At 40.4% G+C, this 14,846-nt stretch overlaps 1 protein-coding gene across 8 annotated transcripts in view; it reads left to right on the top strand.

The window, feature by feature from the left end:
- Positions 1–14,846, top strand: part of prpf39 (PRP39 pre-mRNA processing factor 39 homolog (yeast)) — a 60,359-nt gene that overhangs the window by 18,140 nt on the left and 27,373 nt on the right. For all 8 annotated transcript variants that reach the window (XM_048537335.2, XM_048537339.2, XM_048537338.2 and 5 more), the window contains exons 5-6: positions 10,331–10,498; positions 11,186–11,348. In XM_048537335.2, coding sequence (XP_048393292.1) covers positions 10,331–10,498; positions 11,186–11,348 — 331 coding nt within the window. The remainder of the gene's footprint in view (positions 1–10,330; positions 10,499–11,185; positions 11,349–14,846) is intronic.

Here is a 14,846-nt window from a genome sequence, read left to right on the forward strand (position 1 = left end):
GGAAGTGCTCGTCAGCAATAAGTGGGCTATATAAAATTAGGTAGTATGTGGCTTCCTCCTGGCCAGGCAACAAACAGGCTGTAACATTGCAAATTTTCTCGACAAATTGCTTGCTTGGCTACACTGAATTATAATTCACTCGTCACATTGCAGGTTGGATCTCTCCAACAATAACCTCTGCTAGGTAGCTTGGGTCAAGACTACTTCACTCAGTGCTCCTTCTTGTTGAACACCACTTGGTGGAAACACTGAGGGTGGCAAGGGTGTTCAATGTACTCTGCCAAAAGCGGCTCAGCTGTGGCAGCTGAGCTGGTTGACACACAGCCCCCCACACACACCAACCCCTCCGGACAGCTATAGTTGCTAGTCTGGGTCTACAGCAAGTGGTAAGAGAACCAAGAAGGGCAAAATGTACTTGATCGCATCCTCATCTTTCACAGTCCTACCTTTGCATTGAGATTACCTTAAATCAAGTTTGACACACTCACTTTCTAAATGGGAAAGGCTTCAAACAAATCAAAACTGCAACTTTATAGGGTGTAGGCCCAAAACTTCAGCTTTTGTGCTCCTAAGATGCTGCTTGGCCTGCTGTGTTCATCCAGCTTCACGCTTTGTTATCCTACAACTTTATAGCCTGGTATGACCCTGAGTCCACCATTACTATCAGGAGATCAAACCTGGTTGAATGAAGAGTTCAGGAGGGCATGATAAGAGTAAAACCAGGCATACCTAAACGGTCAGGTGGGTGTCAGCTTGATTGATTGCCGAGCTAGTCAACCTCAATAATCCACAACTGGAGTTACAAATCTACTCCAAAACCTTAGTGATTGATTTATTGTTTATGAGCAGTCTGCCGCATGGGTCAAAATGGAGATAGACGATGAAACAGCTTGCTGGAGGAGGATACCCCACAAATATCCCCATTCTCAATGATAGTGAAACCCATTACATCTTTGTAAAAGGCAAGACTGAAGTGTATATGGCAATATTCAATTAGAAGTGCCAGTTGGGCAATCTATCTTGGAATCTTCTAGTGCTTCCTAGCATCAGAGGTACCAGTCTTCAGCTAATTCTATTAACTCCACATGATATTGAGAAATGGCTGGAGGTATTGAACACTGTAAAGGCTGTGGGCCTGATAAAGTTCTGTAGTATTTAAATTGTACTGAAAACATGCTCCAGAAATTGCCCCACCCCTAGCCAATCTTTTCCTGTGCAGCTACAACACTGGCATCTACCAGCAATGTTGAAAATCCCCAAGATATTACTATACAGCAATCCAACCAGGCCAATTACTGTTCCATTGGACAGCTCTAGACCATCAGTAAACCAATGGAAGGTGTCATCACTGGTGCTATCAAGCAGCCCTCTTAGCAATAACCAGCTCAGTGATGCTCTGTTTGGGTTCTACCAGGGCCACTCAGCCCCTGCCATAGTTACACTTTCGGTTCAAACGTGGACAAAAGAGCTGAGTTCCAAAGGTGTGAATAGGGATGTTTGTGGATGATTGAAAGATGTTCAGCAGCATTTGTGACCTCTCCGATACTAAAACAAGATCTAGAAATTATACAGGCTTGGGCTGAAAAATCCAAGTAGAATTTGCTATTTAACCATCTCCAACAAGAGAATGTAACCACTGCCCTTTGAAGTTCAATGGCATAATACTAACTGAACTCCCTATTACCAATATCCTGGAGTTTACTATTGAACTAGCTATAAGAGCATGACAGAGATGATTTTCTTTTTATTGTCACGTGTATATTGTTAGAAGATAGTTAAGTTTTGTATAATGTTGCTGCTCTTTACCATCTTAGAACACAAAAATAAACAAAAGCAGAGAATATAAAATGTCCAAATTTACAGTCCTTAAGAGCTCCACCATGGGCTTGGTGACCACGCACAAGTCCCAATTCGTTGCAACGCCAGTGGAATGAAAGTCACCACTCTTTAGCGACACCCTTGCCCCACTGATGCCCTTGCTGCTAGTCCTCGCATTTTGGTACCGCACTGGCCCAACTGTTCTCTGCCTCCACTGTAAGACTGCTTCAGGCCCACCTTGCCAATGCTACTGGGTCCAAACTCACTGCCGTCGCGAACATGAACCTGTATTTGGAAGCAGATCCCATTGGGAATCTACACTCGCCACTGCAGCCACGAATTTGTTTTGCTGGGTCTAGTCGAGTCTGCGCTGCCAGGCCCACTCACTGCTGCCATGACCAAGCGCTTCACCAAGAGGCAAGTAAAATAAAATAGCAAGAGGGGAAAAAAAAGTGGATGAGCTCCAGGCTCAGAAGCCCTACTCCTCCACCACCTTTAGTGGAAGTAAGTCGGTAAGAACTAGAAAGGGACTAGGAATCCCACAGCAAGAAATTTGATTCTGGAATCCCCAAAGCTTGTCCACCATCGACAAGGCACAAATCGGGCGTGTGATGGAATATTCTTCACAGGTCTGGATACTTAAGCTCCAACAACATTGAATAAGCATCAACAAAACAGCCCCTTTGATTGGCATCGCATCCTCAGACATCTGTGCTGTCCTCCACTGATGTTTGGTAGCAGTGTGTAATGTCTATAAGATGTTCTGCAGCAAGTAACCCAAGATCCGCAGCACCTTCCAGACTCTCATTCAGTTCCAAATAGAAAGACACAGGCTGTGAATGCACCACCACCTGCAAGATCCCCTTCAATCCTTTCATTGTCCTGACTTAGAAATATGCCTGCGTTCCTTCAGTGTCACTGGTCAAAATCCTGAAGTGTTCCATTCCTAGTAGTATTGTCAATGTACTTGCAGCCTTCTCAACAGTTAGTCTTACCAACTTCTCAAGAGCAGCTAGGGTTGTGATGAATTTGGAGCCAGTATTCCCACAACACATGAATGAAATCTTTTTTAAAATCCTATTTAAAACCCTCATTCTTTACCTCAGTGAAGTATGCATGCCATAAATTAGAAACCAGCAATGGCTTTATTGCCCATCTCTAATTGCAGGAATGTACTTGGGTATTAATTGCCTTAGGTATTAAAAACCCCATGACCCTGGGTTATATAAACCAGCCGGGGTAAGAATGGCAGGGTTCCTTACTTCAGGGACATGAGGACAGGCCTGGTGAGGATTTTGACTATTAGTAGTAGTTACATGGTCACCATTAGTCTAGCTTTTAATTTAAAATTTCACCTACCATGGTGGGATTTGAACCTGTGTTAATAGGCCATTAAGTTCGGGTTTTGGATTATGACCTCAGTGATATTACCACAACACATCTACCTCCCCTCCCAAATTCTTTCTCCTCCCGTAACTCTGTTTTGAGGATTAAAAGTTGTCCGTGTCCTATGTGGCACGGAATGGGAGTGTGGGCTGTGGAGCAGGAAAGTGAGCGGAGGCCTGTGCTAGAGCATGGTCACACGTGGATTAGGAAACCACCTGAGACTGCCAGTCAACCCCACCTTGGATCCCAACCACCAGTGCCCCATTCCCCTAGCTGATGCCGACCAAAAGATATAGGAACAGAATTAGGCCTTTCAGCCCATCGAGTCTGCTCCATTATCTGATTGTGATTGATTTGTTTCTTGACCACTTTTTCCTGTCTTCTGCCTGCAACCCTTGATCTCCATTACTAGTCTTGAACTGATCAATTCTCTGACTTGAATACTTTCATAGACTTGGCCTCCACAGCCTTCTGCAGCAGTGAGTTGCATAGATGTACCACCCTCTGGCTGAAGAAATTCCTCACCTCCGTGCTAAAGGAAGACCCCTTCACTCTTAGGCTATGCCCTCAGATCCTAGCCTCTTCTACAAGTTGAAGCCTCTTATCTACATCCACTCTATCCAGGGCTGTCAGTGTTTTTGAGAGTTTCAATCAGATCCCCCTCATCCTTCTAAACTCAAAGTATAGTCCCAGAGTCCTCAACTGCTCCTCATATGACAAGCTCTTCATCAGTCGGATCATTCGTGTAAACCTCCTTTGATCCCTCCAAGGCCAACACCACCACCTTTTGAAACAGTCCAGAACTGCTTACCATATTCAAAATGCAGTCTGCCCAGAGTCTTGGCCTCAACAGTACATCTCCTCTGGTATTCTAGCCCTCTTGAAATGAATGTTAACATTGCTTTTGCCTTCCTCCCTGCTAACTGAGCCTGTGTTAACCTTAAGAGAGTCCTGAACTAGGGCTCCAAGTCTGTGCTTCAGATTTCCAAAACCTTTCCATATTTAGCAAATAGTCTGTGCTTTTCTGACCGAAGTCAATAACCTCATGTTCCCACATTGTATGCCACTTCTTGCCTAGCCTGTCCAACTCCTCCTGTAGCCTCCCCACTACCTGTCCCTCCATCTCTGAATTTAGCAACAATGCCTTTAGTTCTTTCATCCGGGTTGTCATTGTATAAAGTGCGTAATTGTGGTCCCAATACTGACTGCTGTGAAACTCCCCTAGTTGCCAGCTGCCATCTTACAAAAGACTATTTCCCCTTTCTGCCTGTCGACCAATCCTCTGTTCATTCCTGTGCCTTGCCCCTAACGGCAGTCTGCCGTGCGGCACCTTGTCAAAGGCCTTCTGGAAATTAAAACAGATTGCATCCACTGGCTCCCCTTCATCTGTCTAACTTGTTACTTCTTCAAAGAATTCTGACAGTTTTGTCAGGCATGACCTCTTTTAGCAAACTGTGTGGACTCTGCCCTCTTTTACCATGTACCCCATTATTTCATACTTAATTACGGATTGTAAAATCTTACCAATGACTGAGATCAGGCTAGTCAGCCTATAATTTACTGTCTTTTGCCTCCCTTGTTTTTTAAACAGTGGTGTTGCTTTAGCCATTTTCTCATTCTCTGGGGCCTTCCCTGACTCCATTGATTAGAGAAAGATCACCAACAATGCCTGCATAATCTCCTTAGCTATCCCCTTCAGAATTCTGGGGCATAGTCAGTCTGGTCTGGGTAATTTAACCACTTTCAGATTTTTCGGCTTCCCTGCACCTTCTCAGTAATGATTATTGCATTCACTTCTGCCCCGACTATTGAAGTTCTGGTTTGCTACTGAAGTCTTCCATCATGAAGACTGATGCACTGAATTTATTCAATTCCTCTACCATTTTTGTTTCACATTACTACTTCCCCAGCCTCATTTTCCAGTGGTCCAATGCCCACTCTTGCTTCAGTCTTTTTATGTGAAGCAAACTTTTTATTAACTAGCACTTATGGGGAACAGGAGTGTACCGGTTGATCATGAGGTCCATATAATCAATGTAAAAACACAACTAATAGAAATGTAGTGCAGAAAGTGCGTAATCATTGTAATACTTTATTTACAGTATACATCACTTGAGTAGTAATGCAGCCTTTTAAATAAAACTTAGTGGCAGAGAGCCTTCTCACTGACACCCTTAACTGACTATTCTGAAATTGCTATAATACTGAACTTCAGCTATTTCAGGTATATAATTTTTGATGATTTATTGAGTGCTAATCCATAACGTTCCAGTTAAAACAAAGTTTGTTGAATCTTTACAAAAAAACTTGCAATTTTTTTTAATAACACTAGCTAGATTACCCTCTTTTTCATCTTCCTTCCCTTGAATTGCTTGTTTTCTTTTAAAAGAGCTTCCCAACCCTCTGGCTTCCAGCTAATCTTCATAATATATGCATTTTCTTTTGCTTTTATGCTGCGCCACACTCCCCTTGTCAGCCATGATTGCCATGTCGTCTTCATATGTTCCTTCTTCTTGGTGAATTTCTGCTGTGTCTGCCAAATTACCCTAGAAGTTCCTACCATAAATGCACCACTGTCTTCCCTGCTATGTTCTCCTTCCAATCAATTCTGGCTAGCTTGGTCCTCATGTCTTTTGAGTAAAGGTAATTATAATATAAGACCTTTTAAATCTGATTCCAGCTTCTTCCTCAAACACTCCGTGAATTCACAATCATGTTATGGCTGCTGCCCCCAAGGGCTTCTTCACCTTAAGCTCTTTACTCAAGTCTACCTCATGACACATCACCAAATATGGTGTTCCCTGTTCGCCTAGTGGGCTGTATCACAGGCTGCTCCAAAAAATCATCTTGTAGACATTCAATGAGTTCCTTTTCATGGAATCTGCTATCAACCTGATTTTCTCAGTCTACCTGCATATTGAAGTTCCCCCATGATTATAGTAATAGAAAAGACACGTAAGAAAGGTTCCATCTCCCGATTTTATTTTCCACCCCAAATCGTGACTACAGGTAGGGGGTCAATACATTACTCCTTTCTGGGTCTTTTTTCCCTTTGTGATTACTCGATTCTACCCTGATAGATTCTACACCTTCTGACTTTTTCACTTCTTGCTATTGATTTAATTTCACTCCTTACTAAGAAGGCAACCTTGCCCACTCTGCCCATCTTTCTGTCCTTTTGATAGGACATGTATCCTTGGATGTTTACTTCTGGGCCCTGTCCCCCTTCTGGCCATGTCTCCTGATACCCACAGTGTACCCGCCAGTTTCAGTCTGCTAAATCAATACGCTTCCATGTTGAACACTAGTTGGAGGAAGCCATGAGGATAGCAAGGACACGGAATGTACTGAGAGTGAGGGACTTCTGTGTCCACCATGAAGATTGCCTCTGTAGCAACGTTGCAGACCCTGAAGGGGACAGATACTGGACTGAGTCTGTGGCAAGTGACCAAAAGTGCATGGAGGAAGTGTAACAATTGTTCATTTCTATCAGCACAAAAAACACTGGAAAAGTGGCCTAACTGTGACTACCAAGGGAAATTAGGGTTAGTATTAAATCCAAGGAAGGTACATGTGCTAAGTGGCCAAGCAGCAGACCAGAGGAGTGGGAGCAGTTTAAATTTCAACAAGGGAGGACTAGAGGATTGATTAAGAGGCAAAAAAAAGAAATGTGCATGCGCTTGGAGGGAACATACCTAAAGAAGCTTTTGCAATAATTTTGTCTGAAGAGAACAAGATCACTGAAGACAAATGTTGATCTCTAACTGTCTTAAAGCAAGTTATGACAGGGAGTAAAGAGATGACCGGCTAATTAAATACATATTTTGTTTCTGTCTTCATGAAAATATTGGGAATATAGGGTTCACTGAAAGGGAGGAATTGAAGGAGTTCAGTGTTAGGGAAGTTGGGCTTAAAGGCTGGTAAATCCTGAGGGCCCAATAATCTACATCTAGAGTACTGGATGAAGTAACCCTGGAAATAGAGGACGCATTGAATCTTTCAAAACAGTATAGACTCTGGAACAGTTCCAACAGTTTGAAGGGTAGCTAATGTAACTCCACTACTTTTTTTTAAAAAGAAAAAGGTCGTAGAGAAAAAACAAAATCTGGACCAGTTAGTGGGGCAGCACAGAGATCAGTGCTTGGACCCCAGCTGTTCACAATATATATTGATGACTCAGATGTGGGAACTAAATGTAATCTCTCCGTGTTTGCGGTTGGCACAAGACTGTATTGGGAGATTTAACTGAGGAGGATGCAGAGACACTTGAGTGTGATTTGGACAAGTTAAGTGAGTATAAACGCAGGTGAAATATGTGGATAAATGACATTATCCATCTTGGTAGCAAAAACAAGAAGGCAGATTATTACCTGGCAATAAATTGGGCAAAGGGGAGGTGCAGTAAGACTTGGGTGGCCCTGTGTACCATTAGCTGAAAGCAAGCATGTAGGTATAACAGGTGGTAAAGAAGGAAAATTGTATCTTGGCTTTCAAAATGAGTTGTTTCAAATGGAGGAGCATTGATGGCTTGCTGCAGTTGTTCAGAACCTTGGTGAGACCACGCCGAGAACATTGTGTGCACTTTTCTTCCTTTTTATCTGTGGATGAAAGTTCTGGCTTTGAAGATAGTGTGGCAGAAGTTTAGCAAATTGTTTTCTGGAATGGCAGGACTGATGTAGGAAGAGGGGTGGAATCAGTTCAGTGGAGTTTAGAAGACTAAGGGGGATATTGCAGAAATCTATAAATGTGTTATGGGACTACACAGGTCATTGCAGGAAGGATGTTCCTAAATGTATCCTAAATTAATTGTGTCCTTGCCCTCTTCCCTGTCACCTTAAACCTATGTGCTGTAGTTTTGGACTCCCCACCGACCCAAGGAAAAGACCTTGATTATTCACTCTATCCATGCCCTCAAGATTTTATAAATGTTTATAAGGACACCCCTCAGCCTCTCCTCCAGGGAAAATAGCCCCAGCCTATTCAGCCTGTGATGGCTCAAATCCTCCAACCCTGGCAACATCCTTGTAAATCTTTTCTGAATGTTTTCAAGTTTCACAACATCATTCCTGTTCCAGGAAGACCAGAATTGGATGCCTGTATTGCAAAAGTGACCTAACCAATGTCCTCTACAGATGCAACATGACCTCCCAATTCCTATACTTGATGCACTGACCAGTAAAGGCAAGCATACCAAATGCTGCTTTCACTATCCACTCACCTTGGGACTCCACTTTCAAGGATCTATGAACCTTCACTCCAAGGTCTCTTTGTTCAGCAACACTCCCCAGGACCTTACCGTTAAGTGTACAAATCCTACCCTGACTTGCCTTTTCAAAATGCATCACTGCACATTTGTCTAAATTAAACTCCATCTGCCAGTCCTCTGCCCGTTTGCCCATCTGATCTACACCCTGTTGTATTCTGAGGTAACTTCCTTCACTGTCCACTGTGCCTCTAATTTTGATGTCATCTGCAAATTTTCTAACCATACCTCCTGTGTTCACAATTAAATCATTTCTATAAATGACAAAAAGCATTGATTCGGCACCAGTGCTTGTGGCAAACTGCTGATCACAGGGCTTCAGTTTGAAAAGCAATCTTCTACCACCACCCTCTGTTGTCTTCTATCTTTTGAGCCAGTTCTGTATCCAAATGGCCAGTTTTCCCTGTATCCCATGCGATCTAAGGTTACTAATAAGTCTATCATGCGGAACCTTGTCACGTACTTTGAGAAGCAGTTCGATATAGTTTTTAGGGCTAAAGGACTAATAAGTATGAGGAAAAAGTGGAAACAGGTACTGAGTTGGGTGATCAGTCATGTAGAATGACAGGGCAGACTTAAAGATCTGAATGTCCTACTCCCACATTTCTTGTGTTTCACACTTTGAAATGAGCCATTACCACTTTCACAAACTGATCCCTTTACACCCTTCAGTTCCATGGTTATGTTCTGTATCCTCTGCAGTTTTTAAATTATCCTCTAAGACTACTGACTCAGTCTTTTGGCCTTTTGGTGTTCTATGCTGGCTAGTAAATGAATTCAAGCAAAGCATCAGTATAGAATATATTGAATATATTCAATAGTTAGCAGAAATCTGGATTTTGCTGATTTTAAAGAGTGCTATCATTCAAATATGAATTGCAGAATTCTCAAAGAAATATGTAAATTGATACTCATTGATTCAGTGGTATTTTTAAAAAAAGTTCGTTTATTGCTGAACATGCAATCTACTGCGACCCTGCACTATTGGCCAGTATTTTAAAATATAAAGGCAGTCCAGTTGTGAATGGTTTCTGTTTTGGAGTCCATTCACAAGTCAGAACGTAGTGGAAATGATGTTTATGTAGGAGATGTTCATATATCTGCTCTTTGAAATTACATCTGTGAAGAGCAGCATTCATAATCCCTTGAAATCCTTTAAAAGCTACTTTGGAAAATACTATTGTATGTAAAAGAATACATGATACAATTTGTCACAGCTGAAAATAGGTTTATCAAGCATTTTTAAGTAGAGCATAATTTTTACCACCTATGGTGATCAACTCCTTTATTTTAAAAGACTTCAACCCAAAATTTCAACCCATACCAATCAGTGTTGCATTTCAAAAAGATCCACCTCCATTTGCATGCCTTCTATTGACTTTATAAAAAGCAACAGATAACAGAAACGCTAAGTGGTATTAGAGATAATAGGAACTGCAGATGCTGGAGAATCCAAGATAACAAGCTGTGGAGCTGGATGAACGCAGCAGGTCAAGCAGCATCTTAGGAGCAGGAAAGCTGACGTTTCGGGCCTAGACCCTTCAGATTTCTGATGAAGGGCCTAGGCCCGAAACGCCAGCTTTCCTGCTCCTAAGATGCTTGGCCTGCTGTGTTCATCCAGCTCCTCACCTTGTTATCTCAAACCCTAAGTGATGGCTGTTTTTGAGTTTGTGGCCATTTTGTGGTAGTTCTTGCTTCTAGCTCAATTCTTTAAACTATATTGCAAAAAAAAAACTCACTGCGCTGTTTGCAATTTCCACTTTGAAATTTCGTGGTCTTTACTCTATGTAAGCTGATTTGAGAAACTGTGCAAATAATCACCAGATCACAATTCCAAACCGATCTATTTTCATATTCCTACAGTGTATTTGAACATGCTGTGTTAGCTGCAGGGACTGACTTTCGCTCAGACAGACTTTGGGAAACTTACATCAACTGGGAAAATGATCGGGGAAATCTGGAAGAAGTGACTACAATTTATGATCGGATTCTTGGTATTCCAACGCAGCTTTACAGTCATCACTTCCAAAGGTATGCTAGAAGACTCGAAACAAAGCAATTTTTCACATATATTTAGATCACATCTTGCCTTATTGTTGAAACGCTTGTTTCAAAATTTTGATTGAAGATTGAAACTGATATGACAAAATCCCAAAAAGCTGATATGGAGATATGAAATTAAGTGAATAAATGGAGAGAAGGAGCTTTTTGCAAGTTGTTTAAGGAAGTTGGTACACTGCCTGTCTGAGAGAGATTCAATCTCTAATGAAGTCTATAATGTTGGTAAATTACAATGTTAAGAGTTTTATTGTTGAATTCTATTGGGCTGTTCATGAGTATTTAACTAGTCCGTACTTAAAACCATCCTTGACTTTCAAACTACCCTGTTTTCTGACCAATAGCCACTGCAAAAATCGATGAAATGAAATTCAAAAATTGTGCTGACCTCGGAATATTTTTAAATTCTCCAGATTCTTAGTAAATTAAAAGTTGTAATAGTTTATTTTTATTTTTGTGCAGAAATTCTACTACAGTCAACAAAGGATTAAATGTGAAATTCTCAATAAACTGAATCTTCAGGGTAGGAAAATTCCAATAGTGTATCCCAATATTTTGTATTATAAACTGGAATTTTCTTTCCTAACTCTTTGTCTGGTAAAGAAAGACTCATTAGTCTACAATTTTACATGAATTATGAATAATTTGACTGTTTTTCAGGTTCAAAGATCACGTTCAGAATCACTTACCTAAAGATATAATCTCTTCAGGGGATTTTATTAAACTGCGCCAAGAGCTGGCGTCCACAAATGAACATTTTGATAATAATGGTACTTCAGGAAATGATTTAACAGCTGGAATTGATATAAATGATCCTGCTCAGGTAACAGACTATATATAAATTCTGATTATATATAAATCTTGTGATGGTTCTTGGGTAGACATTTATGTGACTGCATATTGAAGTACCTGAAAATCACAGTCTATTCCAGTAACATGTTTCTTTAAATTTATTCATTAGTGTTTTGAAAAGTATAGTTGTCTGCTTTAAACCTAATCTAATCTGACTGTGCCATTGGCTTTAAGAGATGTGTTTTATCCATTCTTTTTAAGAGGTTTTAAGGCAGAGGTGGCAGGCTGTCAATTGAAAATTCATAAACAGCTTGTGAGGCCTTTATTTTTATTAAGGTTTGAGCAATAAAAATAAATGGGTGTGGTCAAGCTCCTAGAAAACCAGGATTTTTAGTTTTAGGTTTCAGCAGTTGTTGCTGAGGTCTCAGCAGGGTTTAGAAGCTACAGTACATATCTCCCTGCCACACGTTGAGAGTTTTCCCTTGATATTTTCTTGCTGTTGAATTTGCATATAAAACCATCTGTTTTTCTGAGTTTGCCTTTGACAAGGGTGTGTTTATGCAGTGTTACTGTTTTGGAGCAGTTAATTAGTCATAGTTGCTGTGTATTATTTAGTTAAGTATTTTGATAGCGTTGTAGCTAAGCTAATTCCTTTTTCTTTTGTAGTACTTTACCTAAAGCGTATTAATAAATTGTTTTGCTTACATCTACGTTTGACCAATCAAATTGCATCCAGAACGCAACACCTTGCATTTAAAATAGGTAAAAGCTAATGTATAGGTTACCTTTTTTAATATGTTTTGAGGAGGTTTGGACTGGTCCATAAGCCTGTCCACACAAAGTTCTTTTGAGTTAGTGGCATGAGTAGCCCTAGTTAATGGGTAACTAAGTACCTATGTGTAATCTGCACCTCCCCAGTTCTACCATACTTGTATTGTTACCTGACCCCTCAACCCCAGTCTCCAGTTCTTTCCGACTTAGTTGCTGTATCACTTCCACATACAAAATGATTATTTTCATTGTTTTCTGACCTTATGCATACTAACAGGAACTTAATGATATTTCTGTTGCAATTCATTTATAGGTAGTGGTGCAGTAGAAGTGCGCCGTTTATAGGACCAGGTGTTGGCTATTTAGCCCATCGAGTCTGTCCTGTCATTCTGTGACCATGGTAAATCAGGTCATTGAATTTCTTGAGGGAGAAAGTCAGAATTAATAAATTTAATTAATTTAGTAGTTTGTTTGAAATGTTACAGAACATGAATGAAACCTAATGATTTAAAGCATGTGTGGATTTCCAAAAGGCATTCAATACATTTCTGTATAACAGAGTTAGGCAAAGTTAGAGTCCTTGGAATAAAAGGGATGGATATGAAATTAATTGGTTGAGTGACAAGAAACTAACAGTTACTGGTGGTTTTTTGGTCTGAAGGAAGATTCCAGGCGTCAGTGCTGGACTTCTGTATTTCCTTAATAAATGATCTGGACCTTGAGTGTACTGGAGACAGCTTAAAATTGTGAATGACAAAAAAAATCCAGAAGTATTGTAAACTGATGACACTGTAGAATTCAAAGGAATATGACAAGTTGGTAGAATGGATTGATAAGTGGCAGGCCAAATTCTATTTGAACATGGGACTGAATGTACATTTTGGTAGAAAGATCATGGCAAGGTAGTATAAAATGAAGGGTGCTACTCCAAAGACTGGGCAAGAGCATAGATATCTTGGTGTATATGTGCATAAGTCATTAAAGTTGGCAGGATGAGTGGAGAGAGTTCATCATTCATAAGTTGAGTGAAACTAGACAATGTAGAGTTTAGCAATGGGCTCCTTCCTCTGAGCAGGAATGCATTTATACAAGAAAATTACCCACAAAAGTTTCATACCAAATATTCAAGCCAAAACCCCTCTAACTTGATGTAAAATTATTTAAGTTTGCAAAGACTGGAAGAAAGCAAAACATAGAATATAATGCAGAAATGAAAAATAGATGAGCCACACCTATCGAATATACAGTATCCAGGCTTTATTAGTAGCAGCATAAAGTACATGAGCAAAGTGCTTATGATGGAGCTTGTATAGGATGCTAGTTAGACCTCATTTGGAGTATTATTTATAGTTACAGCACTACACTTCAAAAGGGCTACGAATGCATCGGTGAATGTGCTGTAATGAGTGGGTCCAGTGGGTGACAAACTTTAGTCACCAAAATAAATTAGAGAAGTTAGAATTATTTTTGTTGGAGAAGTGAAGGCTGAGGAGATTTGCCAAATTGAGCTGTCTGGATAAGGGAAACTGTAGTCATTTATAAAAGGATTGAAGTTGAAGGGTACAGATTTATAATTTATGTATCACGAGAAACTTCACATAGTAAGTAGTTAGGATCTGGAGTGCAAGTGTGATCAAGGCAATTTCAGTCAAGCTGGACCGATGACAGTGGGTAATTGTTTCTCTTCAAATCATGTATGGGGAGAAGACAGGTGAATGGCACTAATTCGTAATGCTAATATACAGAGCTGGTGCAAACATGATGGAATCGATTGCAGTGTATTTGATCCATGAGAAGAAAAGTAGACTTTTTGAATAAGTAATTTGTCCTTTCTCCATTGGAAAAACAGATACAAAATATAAACTGTACAATGGGCCCTTTAAAATAAGTTATGGAGAGGCATATATTTCACTTAATACCTTTAAGCAGCAATGTGGAGAAAATTTTAGGGTTTAAGATAATCGAACCTGCAGGACTTGATGGTTTTCACTCTAGCGTATTAGAAGTAAGTGTGGAAAAAATGCAGATATATTTAATTGCTTGTTGCTGTTTAGATTCCGAAAATCTGCATTTGGACTGGAAAATCGAATGTTCTGCATAACTTAAGATGAGAGAGAAACCAATTAATGCATACAGACTTGCATACTGGGGAGGTTGACTGTGAACCATCATCTATTTTGTTGAGTTAAGACAGCTGCAGCTATGTGTATGTATCCTTTATGCTGACAGCGAGCTGATATTCCTAAACTGGTTCAGGTTTTCACATAGGAGTATCCAGCAAATATTTTCTCATTGCATAACTGCAACCATTGTTGGATCCTTGAGTTTTGCAAAAGCGTTTTGGTTGTGTACACGCCAAGCCTTATGAACTGCCGAGGGATACGCTCCTTAGCACATGCAGCCTAAATAATTGGCAACATACCAGCACTGAAATTCATGTGCCACATCTTTTATTTGTATTATAAGCAGTACATTGTTTTGACTTGACAGCAGCATCATTTGTGTGCTACCCCACGCTAGCAGTGTAAAACACCTAGTATCCCCTGCTGCTGAAACATTTCAGATACATTGCACGTTCGGGGTGATCTGAGGTGCACTGGACCCCTTTTTGAGATCAGAAGTGATCAATTTAGGGCCTTTATTGCGTTTGCCTGATATAGAGTGAGAAATTACCTAACAATGACAGCTGTTATCTGATGGGATGGCTTTGAAACCCATGAAGTGTGTTGCTTGTTTCATTAAGTTTGCATAGTGAACA

Source organism: Stegostoma tigrinum, chromosome 10, assembly GCF_030684315.1.
Source record: "Stegostoma tigrinum isolate sSteTig4 chromosome 10, sSteTig4.hap1, whole genome shotgun sequence".
Lineage (NCBI taxonomy): Eukaryota > Metazoa > Chordata > Chondrichthyes > Orectolobiformes > Stegostomatidae > Stegostoma > Stegostoma tigrinum.